Source organism: Bemisia tabaci, chromosome 8 (assembly GCF_918797505.1).
Source record: "Bemisia tabaci chromosome 8, PGI_BMITA_v3".
In the NCBI taxonomy this organism is placed as follows: domain Eukaryota; kingdom Metazoa; phylum Arthropoda; class Insecta; order Hemiptera; family Aleyrodidae; genus Bemisia; species Bemisia tabaci.
In genome coordinates, this window is record NC_092800.1 from 31,137,431 (window position 1) to 31,153,067 (window position 15,637).

At 39.9% G+C, this 15,637-nt stretch overlaps 1 protein-coding gene across 1 annotated transcript in view; it reads right to left on the minus strand.

The window, feature by feature from the left end:
- The window catches only part of LOC109034946 (uncharacterized), a 39,326-nt gene that overhangs the window by 8,973 nt on the left and 14,716 nt on the right, over nt 1-15,637 (minus strand). Inside the window, exon 2 of the mRNA XM_019048378.2 lies at nt 1,800-1,957. Coding sequence (XP_018903923.2) covers nt 1,800-1,957 — 158 coding nt within the window. The remainder of the gene's footprint in view (nt 1-1,799; nt 1,958-15,637) is intronic.

Below are 15,637 nucleotides of genomic sequence, written 5' to 3' on the forward strand. Positions count from 1 at the left end.
CGGGTTGCGTTTAAGCGCGGCGCTCGGAGATTAAATAAAACGAGCGGGAACCCAGCAATCGAGGTAAATTGCTATTCCATTCAATTTGCTCGAGTAAAACACGGGCACCAATGGTGATTCGCATTTGAGCACCAACAATCAAGAGGAGAAGTTCTTTCGACCGGGCTCTGGAGCTCCTGCCAAGATCGGGAAAGCTCCCTCCTTGATTATTTCGCCGTAAAAATTCACCACGGACCCTCTCCTATTTGCTCTCGTCATACTGCCAATATACCGCAAGGTTGACGTTACCTTTATTAATGGGTCAGTCCTCCACGTCACAGATTTTTGGTTTGATGGCGAAGCTTAGACGTTGGCAAAATAGATTGCGTTCAGCAGAAAGGAAACAAGCTACATCAGCTGAAAAAAATAATATGCTGTTTTAGCATCTAGGATGTCGAAAATGTGTCTGGTGATTCCAAGATACTGCCTTTACTGCCCTCGCCGTTAACTTCACATCCTGTGAATGCAAATTCAACTGCGTGGGCAATCAAGGCAGCATGTTAGGATCACCAGACACATTTTTGACATCGCACGTGCTAAAACAGCATACATTTTTTTCAGTGTATTGTCAAATTAACTGGGCAATATAATTTTTCACAGGAGGCCGTTCGTGCAGATTTCTTTGAAAATGTTAAGGAATTTGCTTCGTAATGCGCAGAAAATTCACTTATATTTTGCACACAAATCCGCACAATCTTTTTCCTGTGAAAAATTAAATTACACAATTAAATTTTGCAAAAGCTGATGTAGCTTGGTTCCTTTCTATTAAACGCGGTCCAAATGTGACTGATCCAAGCACTATTTTTTACACTCAGTCCTAGAGTCCCTTTATATAGGGAGAGCTGAGACAATGCGGCTTGTGGATGTCACAAACGGTAATAAAGATTACACAAATCGGACGTTTGCTGTAATCTTCAATCAACCTATCACCGAATTCCTGTCTACGTTCCCTTCCCACTCTCATTTCATTAGTTCCTTGCCGTATCTCCTATTCCCCGGTCCATTTCAGTTTATAATCTTTGCAATTGGTGAAACTGTAATCTTCATTCCCGTTTGTGACACTATGAAGGCCTAAAATAGGGAACCAATAAAAAATGGATTCGCACTGTCTTCACTCTCAGTATAAAGGGACTCTACTCAGTCCTCAGGAAATTTTATTTGTAGTTAGGCACGTGGAAAATATTCATCCTGGAAGGATCTCTTTCCTAGTTGCTCAATTCAGTCCATGTGACTGTTGACAATGAGACCAAGGTGGAAGTATTCGTATTACCGAGGGATAAAGTCGGGAAATGCATGTCTCCGATTGCGACGCTGTACTTATATGAGTCGATGATTATGTTTTATTCTTTTTCAAAAGAGATCATTTAAGATTTTCTCTTGAAAATTTTCCTGTGAATTTTCTCCTTGTATTCAAAAATATTCACAGAAAACCGGGTGACACTTTGGTTAGTTTTCATTTAAGAAACTACACATAATTGGAGGTTTTGAATCGTTGCAATAAAGATTTGTATACGAATAATAAAGAATAACGAATGAAGCCATCAATGTGGACTGTCGCAAGATGTAAATCATGCCGAACAGCTACTTTTTAGATAGATGTAAAAGAAACGTAAAACAAACGAGAAACGATGCCAAAGCTAACTCGGCATTTTGCGCCTTCAATTCGGTAAGGTATGCCGCATGCGCTCCCAAGAGTCGGAATAGTGGTATTCAGTGCCTTACGACAATGCTAAAAGATTATTCAAAAAATCAGAACTAACCTGTGTTTCTGTCAGCATCAGACTAGTAGCCACTTCGAATCTTTTCGGCCTTGATAAGTATTTATTTTGATGAAATTGTTTTTCTAGTTCTAGGAGCTGCTGACTTGTGAAAGCTGTCCGTGGTCTCCTCGTTTTGCCCAAAAGCGCATGATGTGAGCCTGAAACAACGGAAAACAAATCATGAATTTTGTTTTTCATAAATTTTCCATTATGCATACAATTAGGTAAGAGTCTTGCTACTCTTGGTACCGATGCGACGTTTTTGTTGAATTGTTTTCATGGCATAAATAAAATTGTCCTATGATTTTGTTGAGGTAGATGGATGCAAAGGTGGATTTCAAAGTGAGCAGCCACGACCCTTCATCTTATTTTATGTTCCGTAGCTTTTAATTTTGATAACCGAATGAGATCTCATGCCACGTAATAACATTTTGGGCATATATGACATAATGAAAGTTCAAAAATTGACATTCTTTAAGAATCTTCTCAAAAAAGAGCAGTAATGCTATAATTGCGTTGTTCTTTTGAGATAACCATCCAATGCTGCGAAAATTGTGCATCGAGAGTATTGTTCTTGAGGCGCAAACTGGAAGTCATGGCAATGATTTTCAACAAGTATTATGCAATTTTACAAACAGATCTGTAAAAAAATGTTTCATTTCATTTGCTATGGAACACAGGCGTGCTTTCTTAAACAAAAAAAATTAATAAGAAAAAAATATGCAATGTTCAATCTTAAAGGGCGTTATTTAGAGCTATCCATCGACTTCTGGCAAAAATGAAGGCTAATGATGCGATTAGCTTCTGATAAAAGTCGAAAACCTAAAACTTGCAGGCCAATCAGAAGTGGTACAGTTTTTCGATGCTAAAATGGCTGAGAAAACAACCCTCTGCTTACGCCTTGATAAGGGCATTGGAGATTTTTTGAAAAATCCATTAAATGTCAGAAATTATCAATTAATTGATCGGCTATCGAAACGTTCTCAAATGTACTACAGATCCTCTTCAACCCGCGTGGTGTCTAGCTTGCTTGACACCTGATAGAAATACTACCTCGCTAAGGAAGAAAGCTGTATAAGCCTTCAGGCGTTGCCAAATTTCCTTCGACAAATTAGGAATTTCCAGGAAAATTTGTGAAAATCTCTCTTACAATTTTTCGAAGGATTTCGTTTGTAATTTGTTCTCAAAAGTCTGAAAAATTCGAGGAAAAACATTCTTAACTTTCTTCAAAAATAAATATTTTTTGAAAGGAAAGGCAGCATTCAAATGCTTGTACGGCGTTTCTCCTTAGCACGACAGAACAGAATAGGACCCAAAATGGCCCTCACTGCACAGGCGCGAGGCTCTTTCAAGGGTCGAAACGCAAAGTGGCCAGAGGGTGGCACCAACACATAAACGCGATACTTCTGCTACAATTAAAGGTGCCAATTAGCCGCCAAATCAGGGGCAGAGGGGAGGGCAAGTGCTCGCGGAGCCAGTAAATCAAACAGCGGGAACAGATAGCCGGACGGCGGACGGGGTAAAAAAGAGACAGAACGGGTGACATTTGTCTCGGCGGATAATTAGAGGATCCTCCGAAACGCCGAGTCGAGCAAATAAAACGACCCCGGCCTATGAATAGTTTAATCGGCACGAGTATTCATTTAACAAAAAGTGGCCCGACCGAGAGGGTGCTAATATGAAAGGACAACATCTTCCAAATGGCCCTGTTTGTCGCCCCTCTGCCTCCGGCCCAACCACCCCTCCCCCCCCCCCGGCCTGGGGGTCTTTGTCATGCTAATTTAATTTACACCCAGGAATCGATCACACTACACTCAGCGGGGGCTATCCTCATATATGCCCTTTGAGTCGCACACCGATCCCGAATACAACGCTAATTGGACTGCATGTTGCAATTTGGAGCTATATATTCTGACTCATCTAAAAAACACTTATGTGCATAAGGAAACTAATGGCACATACGTTGTTTTTAAACCGAACCGAAATTTATAGTTCTTAATTGCAAAATTTAGTCCAATTTGGATGTGTCCAAGCTCAAATGAGGGGCTTGGAGGAGAAGGCGCATAAGTGCAGTTTTTGCTTTTTCGAGAAATGCGTGCTTGAAGCTTCGAAATAACTTTGATCTTTTTGGCGGGAAAAAGGTCAAACTCGGTTTTTGACTCTTAAAACTTGGCATTTGGGAGGGAATTTTTCACAGGATATGCATTAAGACTAGTTTCATCTGAAGTCATTAAAATCTCAATTTTCGAAAACTGCATGTATGCGCCTTGGCCTCCAAGCCCCTCAAATAAACCTCCGCTCCTCTCTGCCGTGCTAAGGAAAAACGCCGCATGAACCCTTGCCTAATTTCCTTTGATGAAAGACGAATTTACTGGAAAAATATTAAATATTTTTTTCCAGTTTTTCAGGCAATTTTGTTCACACAATTTTTGCAATTGCAGCCTGAATCAATGACTTGTTCGAAGTAAGGTTAATATTATTTTAGGCATTTCATAAATAAAAATAAAAAAATGCGTAATTATGACAGTTTAGAGGTATATCGACCAGATTACGGACGTTTTATATCATTTAAGTTCAGCGCTCGACAAAATAGGTGACTCACGTATCTCGTTCAGAGCACTCCATTTGCGATTAATTACACGATCGGGCTACTCTACCGCTCCAAGGAAAAACGCCGTATGAGCATTTGAATGTTTCAACATTTCCTCTCAAAAGATATTTGTTTTTGAAAAAAGTTATTAAAATTTTTTCTTGAAATTTTCAGAATTTTTAGATCAAATTACGTGCGAAATTCTCTGAAAAATTGGAGCAGATATATTCACAAATTTTCCTGAAAATTCGTGATTTGTCAAAAGAGATTTGGCAACGCCTGAAGGCTCTTACATCCTTCTTGCTTAGCACGACAGAACTAATCTATCGACAAAAATTGTTCAGTATTTGAGCAATGCGACCCCATGTGCGACGGTCCCTTTGGCTGGTTCGCTAAGCGGCAAAGCCACATTCTTGGTTAACGCTGCACTGCCCGCGAGCACCAACAATCCAATTGCCCGTCACCGAAGCACCACGCACCTCCCCTTGTCATCGCGAGGATAAACAAACAGTTCACCCCCTCGCCTTATAGCCATCGCGTCACCAGCCCGGGCCTCCGTGCGCATATTTTTATCGTCGCTCCTTGTTAAGAAAATAAGTTGTATTTAGTCTACTCTCAGTTGCGTATATCTGATTTGTCAATATTAGATTATTTTTAGGAGCTCAGTATGGTGTAAAGTGTCAGCGAAGCTCTAGTTAGCTTTCAACCTGTTTTAAATATATGCAGGGTTCATCCCTGTTACACTGAATAAAAAAGTTACGAGCTGTATAGACATATTTGTCGATATTAGATTATTTTTAGGAGCTCAGTATGGTGTAAAATGTCAACGAAGCTCTTGTTAGCTTTCGACCTGTTTTAAATATGTGCAGGGTTCATCCCTGTTACACTGAATAAAAAAGTTACGGACTATCTAAGCATACCGTCATTCTCGGGCTCAGAGGCTAAGAGTTCCGGGTGCTGGAGCCGTAGCTTCAATTGCTCCGGGTGCCATGCTCGGAAACTATCGGCCTCTAGGCCCGGAACGCAGACGCGACGGTTTGTCTATATAATTCGTGAGTACGGAGTACGTGAGTATGGCCTGCGGCCGGAGTTTTTTTTTTTTCAGTGTAAGAGCAACCACATTGATATAAAGTGAAATGTGGTACATGCGTTCATTTTGAAACTGAACGGGGAAATGATATTTCAATAGCAAGTTTAGTTAATTTCATGGGCGCCAAGATGTCATTTTAGGCCACTTCCATAATCATGGATTTTGAATTTTTGAAAATGTAACTGAAAATTAGAGTTCCTTGTCAAAAAATACCTTCCGCAACCGAGTCTCACAAAAATCGCTCGAACGGGAGCCAAGATAGCATTTTATGCCACGTCCGCTTTCTTAGCTTTTGGAAATATTGAAAATTTGGGTTGAAATTCAAGAATGCCATTGAAAAAATGTCATCTTGTACCAAGTTCCACAAAAATCAATCGAATAGGAGCCGCGCATTGTAGGATCTGGACGGCACTACACATTGCTAAACGAAACCAGTCAATTTACGTACGTTGATGCGCCTTCATTTCCGTCCGATACTGTGCAATACTTCCGTGGCGGAATAGTTGCTCAGAGCGCCTGTAAGAGTATCGCTTCAACTTGATGGCAGAAGATCAGGATTGCCGCTGAGATTAAACACTCTAGCGTGTGTGCAGTTATACATTTCCTATGCGCCAGGGATCAAAGTTACTTTATCCTCAAGGAACGTGAGGTAATGATGAACTTGATCTTTAAGGAGAAGTCTCTTTTGCCTCGCTTTATTAGATCGAATATAACAAGGATACCTAACGCAAGATCTCAAAATTACTTGTCTTTCTTCTGTTCAAGGGTTCGTTAAAGTCATTTTAAGAACTTAGGTAATACGTCTATAATAGCCTGCAATGACTGGCCTGCCATATGATTTGGTTAACAGAGGCTTGACTGCTGAAGCTTTTTTGTTTTTAAAGAGATCCGCACAACCTCCGCTGGACATTTCACTAAAATAGACATTGCGTTAAAATTTATTTCCAGTATTGAGAGGCTAGGAGACAAAAAAATTTACCACACTTGGACCGTGTCAAGCAGAAAGGAACTAAGCCACGTCAGCTATCGCCATAAATTGGACAGTTTAATTTTTTACATGAAACCGGTTGTGCGGGTTTTTGTGCAAATTTCAGTGAATTTGCTGAATAGCACGAGGCGAATATCTTAAAATTTTCAAAGAAATCCGCACAGACTTTCTCTTGTAAAAAATTAAATTGCCTTGTAAATTTTGGCAATAGCGAATGTGGCTTGGTTCCTTTCTGCTAAATGCGGTCCAGTTGCCAGACTAAGATTCCCTTCAAACATCGTAGCGAAAATTAATGCAAAAAGTGAACATTTAAATGTATTTTACATTACATGACTGACAGCATCCTCATAATAGACATTAATCGTGACAAATAATAAAATGTTTAACTTACAATGTTTAACAATGTGGTCCAATTACCAGACTAAGATTCCCTTCAAACATTATGAAGCGAAAAGTAACGTAAAAAGTGAACATTTAAATGTATTTTACATTACATGACTGACAGCATCCTCATAATAGACATTAATTGTGACAAATTATAAAATGTTTAACTTATCAATAAGAGGGGCAGCGCCAAGTGAATCAATTTGTTAAGTAGGTAGGGTGTGAGGAGCAAAGAGGGTCCCTCTCTCAAAGGAATCCCACAAGTATTTACACGCGACATGTGTTTAACTGTCATTTCAATTGGAATCTTTCCTCCCCTTCTCCTTAATCATAGCCACATGATGTAATTCTCTCTCCCCTCCTTCATCTTCTCCTTGCTCTCCGCTCTTTTTCATTCCCTCTCTCTCCGCAATTTTTTACCATCACTGCCGTTGCATTTAGAGAGGTAAAATAATGTAAGATGGACTCTTTTAACTTAGAAACGCGACTTATTTTGACACGTCTTGCACAGTTACGTGGCAGATCGTCTTGCATCTTATTGGTAATATATTGCACATGGTACGAATTACAATGTCAAAAAACATGACGTCTACCTGACAAATATTTTCTGGCACAGCAGCCGTTGGTATCAGGGTACCTACCTGATAATAATTGTATTTTAATGTGTTTTTATTGTTGCCTGATAAAAACGATTTATCGAAGTATAGTACCCTGCGGAGGTTAATTTTTTGGGTCAAAAAAGATGTCGTCATATTACTCCACTGATATTTTCCTCTTGGGAGGGTAAAATATTTTTTAACATCTGTGGCGACATTTTTGGACAGATTGCGATGAAATTGGGTCTGTGTGGTAATAAATGTTGTACAATTTCCTCTTTTTTCAACTCAGAATGCAAAAACCATGTATTAACGCAAAGTTGTCACTTTTACATGAAATTGAAAAAGTCAATGTGTCTCCTTCAACATGCAGTTGCCCCAATTTAATATTCTTCGAATTGAAGTTATCAGTGGAGTGCGTTTTACCCTTTATTTCGAAATTTTAACCTATTTGCGATGTATACGTCACGACAAAATTCCAGATAAAACGTGTTTTGCCTTTAAAATTTCGAGGGCCCTAAAAACGAAAAATCGTCTGAGGGAAAAATGTATGGCAAAAAGTCAAACTTGCACCTTAAAATAAATTTAAAAAAAAAAACTCTTAAAATTTGTTTGCATTTGTAATGAAGTCAGATAAAATGTGCCCTGCGTTGAGGACTTAGGTTGCTTGATGTAAGTACAGCAAAATAAATCAATTTTGGGTCATAAATGTCAATTTTCAGTATTTAGCGCTAAATGCTCTCTGATACTTTCAAGAGCAAAGAACAGAATTTTAAGGCCAGGAATGATGATGCTAGATGATGATGAATATCGATTTTCATGCTTTTTTGCTAAACGTCCTCTGATGCTTCCAAGAGCAAAGGGCGAATAATGGGCGAAAACGATTAATAATGATAATGTTACTTAAAGATTGGCACCGGCAAACTTTAACCGCGTTTTTCAAGTTGCGGATCAATCAATCTCTAACTTAAAGAAATTTTCTCAGAGAGCCAATTTTTGTAACTTTGATTGTCTTTTAGGCCAAATGATACGAAATTCACCCCTTTAACCCATGGTGAACTGAACCCAATAATACTTTCATTATCCCTCAAGAGCAATTTTACCTTACTCAATCACACTGAGCCCCGATTCGCCCATGTATAGTTTCTTTCGCCGCTTCAACATCCTGAATATACATTGTGCGGTGACGAAAAGTTACTTGTATAAGGCTGCCGTGCTAAAGAAATGCCGTATGAGCCTTCAGAAGTTGCCAAATTTCCTTTGACAAATCGCAAGTTTTCGGGGACATTTATGGATACTTCTCTTCCGACTTTCCGGAGGATTTCTTTCGAAATTCGATCTAAAAAGTCTAGTAATTTCAAGGAAAATTATTCATAACTTTCTTCAAAAATAAATATTTCCTGATAGGAAAACTGGTAACAAATGCTCATGAGGCGTTTTTCCATAGCACGGCAGAGGTCTGCGCAATGCAGTCTTGACGTCATCGCCGGAGAGAGGGGCGCGCGGGGGAAGATAGATAGGGAGGAGAGTGATTACACTAATCGCCGGGCGCATATAACTGGCTCCGGATCAAAAAAGCCACCCCCGCCCGCTAAACGCGCGATGCAACGATACCATTCAGCCCGCGGGGGTGACGGCGAGACGAAGGGATGAAAACGAGGGGGGCGGATTTTATTGTCGGCCCGATCGCCCGATTAATTACCGACTCGGCCAAAGTACACCGAGTTTTATCGATCGGAATTAAACGGCCCGGACGGAAAATTCGATTCTACTTTGTCGATAATTAGGGAATCGGAGGGAATCCCTGCGCCCCTCGTCGCCCCGCTCGCGACCCGGCGCGGTGTTTACCACCGGCAGATGGGGACGCCCGGTCCTGTGTACACAGCCACACTTTCCGCACTCACACCGGAGCGCACTCGGGGTGCAAACAAGCGCATTACGCGCGGAGCAACCCCTCCGAAGTGCATTTCAATCCAACTTGGTCCTAAGACCTAACCCAAGTGTCCGCACTTCTTGTTTGGATGGACCTGACAAGAGATTCGAAAAGGACCATAATGACACACGGAAAGTAATGGGTCAGTTGCGCTGGTCACAGACAGAATCGTGTTTTGATGCTTGTTTCTTGTAGATTAGCTAAAAATCATAAGATCTATCCTATCCGAACAGCATCTCTCCACATTCAATATTATAACTGAAATATTGCCCTGTGAGACGTCGGGTTTTTGACGTCATACACCGCGTTGGTCACACGCTTGGTTTCTTTCACCTTGCTTCGTCAGTCGGTGTGCCGTGTGACGCACATTTACACTGGTTACTCAATGTAAAACGCGGATGAAAGAGAGGCGGAAGAAACCAAGGGTGTCATTACCGCGGGGAATGACGTCATAAACCGAATTTTGAAAATTCGGAAACCGTACATGTTCACGTCGTAAGAGTATGAGTGCGCCGTAAGAGCATTCCGGCATTGTCGTATTTCCTTCAGTAAAAAACAAATTTATTGAGAAAATTCTTATATTTTTCCTCCAATTTTTCAGACAATTTTGTTCGTAATTTGAACTAAAATATCTGATAATTTCAAGGGAAAATATGCATAATTTTCTTCAAAAATACATGTTTCATCCGAAAAATTTGGCAACTCTCGAAGGCTCATACGGCGTTCTTCCTTATGATTTTATCATTGCAGAAATGGGCTCTTCAAAAAATGGAGTTACGCCCTTAGGACGAGGAGTCACAACATGTGTGCAAACGCGCGTTTGCAACGCAGGTGCATTTTGGCCATAATTTCGACATATGAGCAAGTGTGCCAAAAAAAATAATTAATTTCACGAGAGCAACCACCGTGCTAATCCCTGACGACCCTGACATCGATAATTCTTACCAGCTTGCATTCACCCATGTCCCCTTAATCTTCCCCTCAGTCGGTGCTCCTGACCCTTCCCGCCACAGCTAAAATGTGAGTGTTTTGCTTTCCAGCACATTAAGTGTTTTGTGCCTTTTTTGTCGGGTTGATTTTGCTTTTAGGCAATTTCCCTTGCAAGAGGAACTGCAGTGACCTGTTAGAGGCGCTGACCTTGTGGTCATCACATCCAACAACGAACCGCGTTTTTGACCGGCTGGTTTGGATTGGATATGAGTGGTTTCATGTTAACGAGAGTCTGAATGTAATCAGTTTAGTTTTTAGCGTTTTCTACGAATAAAAAAAAATTACTTCAAAAAGAATACAATAATCATTGCAAATCATTCACATTTGCGACCCTGAATGGGCTGATGCGCAGAAGAAATATGAGAGACTACCATTTGCAACCTATTAACAAATTTTCCCCTTTCTTTGTGAGGGAAAATGGGCGGAAGGGAAAAGGGCTCAAGTCGTCACCTCCCGGCCAAAGTATCACAAGCGCCATGCGACGTTTCAAAGTTTCCGCCGCTATTTTATTTTTTTACTGAGAAATTGTTGGTTGAATCTGTTTGAAAAATTCACTGAATTTTCTTTGTGCTGCCGATAAAATTCAGTGAAATTTTCAGACAGCTTCGTTGAACAATTTCTCTGTAGAAAAATAAAATGGCGGCGGAAATTTTGAAACGTCGCATGGCCCCTGTAATAATTTGAGTGGAATGTGACGACGTTCCAAAGTTCCATACTTCCCTCCAACCCTGTCGAATTATGTCTGTTTATTCTGTCAATGGACAGGATTTTGTAACATACAACTATTACAGCTTCTAGGATATGCGTGAGGTATCACGTATTTTGAAGGCGAAATGTAATTCGCGCATGTGTTACACGATTGTGAGTGTCAATTCCTAAATATGAGCGCTCTGACACTCCGACCTTTCACGGGAGTAAAATTAATTCAAGAATCAAGACGGATGCGCAAGTTGTGGTTTTCCCAAACAAAGAAACGTATCCCCATTTCTAGGTGTTAAAATTGACGACGAAAAGTTATTCATTCATTTTATTACAACAGTAAGGCTGCGCAATACCTCACCAAATTTTTTCTATTTTGTAGGTGTCGATAGAAAATAAATCGAATGGAATTTTCAAATTGAAATGCCGTAAGATTCCTGATAAAAGAGGAATTACGAGTGTAAAGTTTGTAACGTTGAAATGAGGTTGCATCCTTACGAAATAGCATTAAATAAATTGCAACTTAATTCCTTTTTTTTTAAATTTTTCATTATATTGAATGTCCTAACCTGTTATGCAGTGCTAAGGGAAAACTTCGTATGAACATTTACGTTGTCGAATTCATGTTGATCAAATTCGACTTTTCCAAAAGAAAATGTTTGATTTCCTTTCCTAAATGTTTTGGACAGTTGTATTTGCTATTTAATCCAGTGTATCAGAAAATTTCCAGAAATATAAACATAAATTTCCTCAAAAATAAAGATTGTATCGGACAATGGTGGCATTAGAATATTAATACAGAGTTCCTCCTTAACTCAGTAGTGCTGTGCGCTACAGAAACTCCTTCAGAAACACATGATGAACTAGAAAATATTTTCGCGTTAGGTTGGCAACAATGATGTTAAGCTATCTCGGAAAGCGAAGGAGTCGACAAGGGATGGAATGAGTTAAGAAGTCCCAAAACAGCAATTTCCCGAAAGGAAATACGAGTTTCCCCCTTTCAACTCTCGCCATGCTAGCCCTCCTATATGCTGGAAAATCAAAATTCAATCTCAACTTTTTATGTCCGATCTGATGCGTGTTACGTTTTTTATGGCGCATACGGGTTCTCGACTTGATCCTCCCAACTTATGAATTTTATCGTTTATTGAATACATGATTGCACTCCTATCCTGTCTCTTCTCGAAAAGTCTCATTCCTTTCACAGTTGAGTTCATGAGCGCAAGTGCGCCCTTTATAATTCTCGTGTACATTTTCTATCTTACCCGTCTTAAATTTTACAGGACCTGTGCTGAGAGTTTACTTGAAGCCTGCAGCCTCCACGCACTGAAAAAAAAATCTGGGTGTATTTACTAAGAAAAGGGTAAAATTACTAAGAATTCAGGGTTCTATTGGATCCCAGTTTTTTCTTGGTAAAATTACCATTTATGGAATTGGTAATTTTACCGAGAAATCTTTGTAAAATTATTGAACTTTCTCGGTACTTTTACTGGACCTTGGTAAAAACGCCAATATTTTTTATCGACTGTGGTAGAATTACCGAGATAAAATGGCAAAGTTACCGGGAATTGATTACCAATAAAAGTGGTATTCTTACCTGAAAAAAACGGTAAAAATACCGGTTTTTAGGTAAGCTTACCAGTCTGTCTTGGTAAAATTACCAATAATTGGTAAAAAAAAGTGAGATGGTAAAGGTACCAACGGACCTTGGTAAAAACGCCGATAATTTTTTTTCAGTGTATCACCCATTCCGCGAACTGACGGATGTTTTTGTCCATTCCTGAACTGGGCAGCCAGTCCACGATCCGGCCAGTCAAAAGTCTGGAAATTACGCCAACGGGACCAATTTTAAATGCAACCCATACGCAAATTAACGAATGCCCCCCCCCCCCCCCCCCCGACCGACTATTGATCAATTATTATTCGCGAAATTTTAAACGCAACTTAGAAATATCAAAACCTTCTATAGGTTGTGTAAATAAAATTTCATTTCTTTTTTTAATTTTCTCGAAAGTTCATACTAAAAATTTACGAATTTTCATTTTTTGCTAATCGATTCAGTATCTCGGGTGTGCGTGTTGTAATTTAAGAACTAGACACTGGAGGCGTTTCCGGCTCACAAAGACTGGACTGATTTGACTGTGGCGCCTTTGATGCAACTATTCGTGTTCTAAGGATGTGCGTGTTGCATGTTCAATATTGAAGGCACTTTCGCTTTCCTCACTTCTTCTGAGATTCACGGGACTCGTCAATATCAGCACCCTAATAACAGAGTACCTATACAGGAAGAGCAATACCAGTTAGTGACGCGAGACAAGAGCATCTAAGGCTAATAATTGAATGTCATTCAGAGGGCTTAAGCGCCAGAAATAAAAACACGAGGGAGACATTAGAAACTGTAATAATCGACCTGTTTTAAATCGTATATTATAGAATAGTGTGATTAAATAATAATTCATCGTTTTAATATTTCAGAGCTCTGAAATTCGATTAAAAACTTTCTTTACGGTTTTTTCTTGTTTTATAATGGGCCTGTTGCAAACTTTTGCTAGAGCAAAAATAAGAGTTGTTTCTTATAGATAATGCCTCAAAAATCACGATGAGCGCATCGGCAAAGTCTGAAATGCACTCATAACTTCACAATCTGCGTAAGAAATTTGCGTTTTTTTAAGCTTCCCGCTTCAAAAACGATACTACGGCATAGGTGAACATTTTGTTAGAGGAGTCGCTCCATCGTCGGCGATATTCATCATGGCCGACGCTTGCACGCAGTTCCGCGCGTAATTCAAGGAGAGTTCAAGGTCAATCAATTCGGGCGTGGAAAATATGAACGTTAACACACCGATTGTTATCTGGTCTAATCCAGTTCAGGTGTTATCTCGTCCCATCAAACGTGTTTTGGCGGATTGGCGTCGGCTATGATGATTATTGCCGACAATGGAACGACTCCTCTTACAATATGTTCACCTGTGCCGTAGTATCGTTTTTGAAGCGGGAAGCTCAAAAAACCGCAAATTTCTTACGCAGTTTGTGAAGTTATGAGTGCATTTCAGAGTTTGCCGATGCGCTCATCGTGATTTTTGAGGCATTATCTATAAGAAACAACTCTTAGTTTTGCTCTAGCAAAAGTTTGCAACAGGCCCATTTCCGTCGCTTAAGTCTTTTTTAGAATGAACAATTCGAATCGGTGGTTTTCTCTACCTACGAATACTACACTGATAGTAAGTTGGTTGTGGCGCTCTAATGCAACTATTCATGTTCCACGGATGTGCGTGTTGCATGTTCAAAATTGAAGGCACTTTCGCTTTTCTCACGTCTTCAGCAATGCATGGAAGGAGCATATCAGAGTGCCTTTGTAGAAAGACTAAACATTTTATCTCAATCCTTTTGCTACTAAAAAAAGTGCTGCTCCCTGATTGGTCAACGAATTTCAGGCTGTCGTAGATTTTATGATTTCCAACTTTTGAAATTTAATTTCTGAACAAAAGTTGATGGATGATTTTGCCGATAGTTATCATTTTTATGTTCATTTCACGCATCTTTCCCCAAGGCCGGATTTAAGGGGTGGCCACATGGGCCGCGGCCCATGGCGGCAAATGTTGAATTTTTTTTTAAATGTAGGTATAAAAAAAATCTGATTCAGAAAAAAATTACAAACGAGAAAAGGCGACAAAATTTCTCATTTCCTGAGAGTATAGTAATTTTTAATTTTGACGTCTTTCGGTAATATAAGAGGCAGCACCTTTAATTAGTCGAGTTAAGAGAGAAACCAAACACACAATTTGGTCTGGAACGGCGCGGCGTAGAGAGCAATGATGACGAGGACTTGAGATGAAAAGGAGAAGCCCTCGGCGCGGTGATCGGCGTGTAACACATATTAGCGCCTACAAGACTGCATGAATACTTCGCGCATTGCGTCAGACACAGTGCGGTCAGCGCGGCGCGGCGGAAGTTAAAATTATTAAACCACATTTATGTTTGTTCTGTCTTAATTTTCTCGTTCAATATTTATAAAAGGAAGGCCTTGTCCACACAGAGATAGGTTTACGGAACTAATTAACTTTCGCGTAAAGTTTCGTGAACTTTTGCTGGTAGTGTTCACAGGGCTTTCGCAAAAAATGTGTCCAACACGAGTAAACGCGTCTTATGCATCCCTCCCCCTCCGGCACGTTCACTTGATGGTTTTTATTGATGTTTCAAAAATTCAGAACGAATGAGAACATTCACTATAAATCGGTCTTTGAGGGACCTTCGTCTTTACGTAATGTCCTTCGTAATGTCATCATCGTTCCTTTTCAATTAAACTTGAGTGACGCGATCATATATTAATGTTAACACAATGAGGATATTGTCATCTTCCGACCAAAGTATCACAAGCGCCATGCGACGTTTCAAAATTTCCGACGCCGTTTTATTTTTTGACAGAGACATTGTTGGTTGCACCTGTTTGAAAATTTCACTGGATTTTATCGGCAGCACAAAGAAAATTCAGTGAAATTTTCGGACAGTTTCGTTGATCAATTGTGATACTTTGGCCGGAAGGTGACGATATCAAAAAGCCTCTCTGG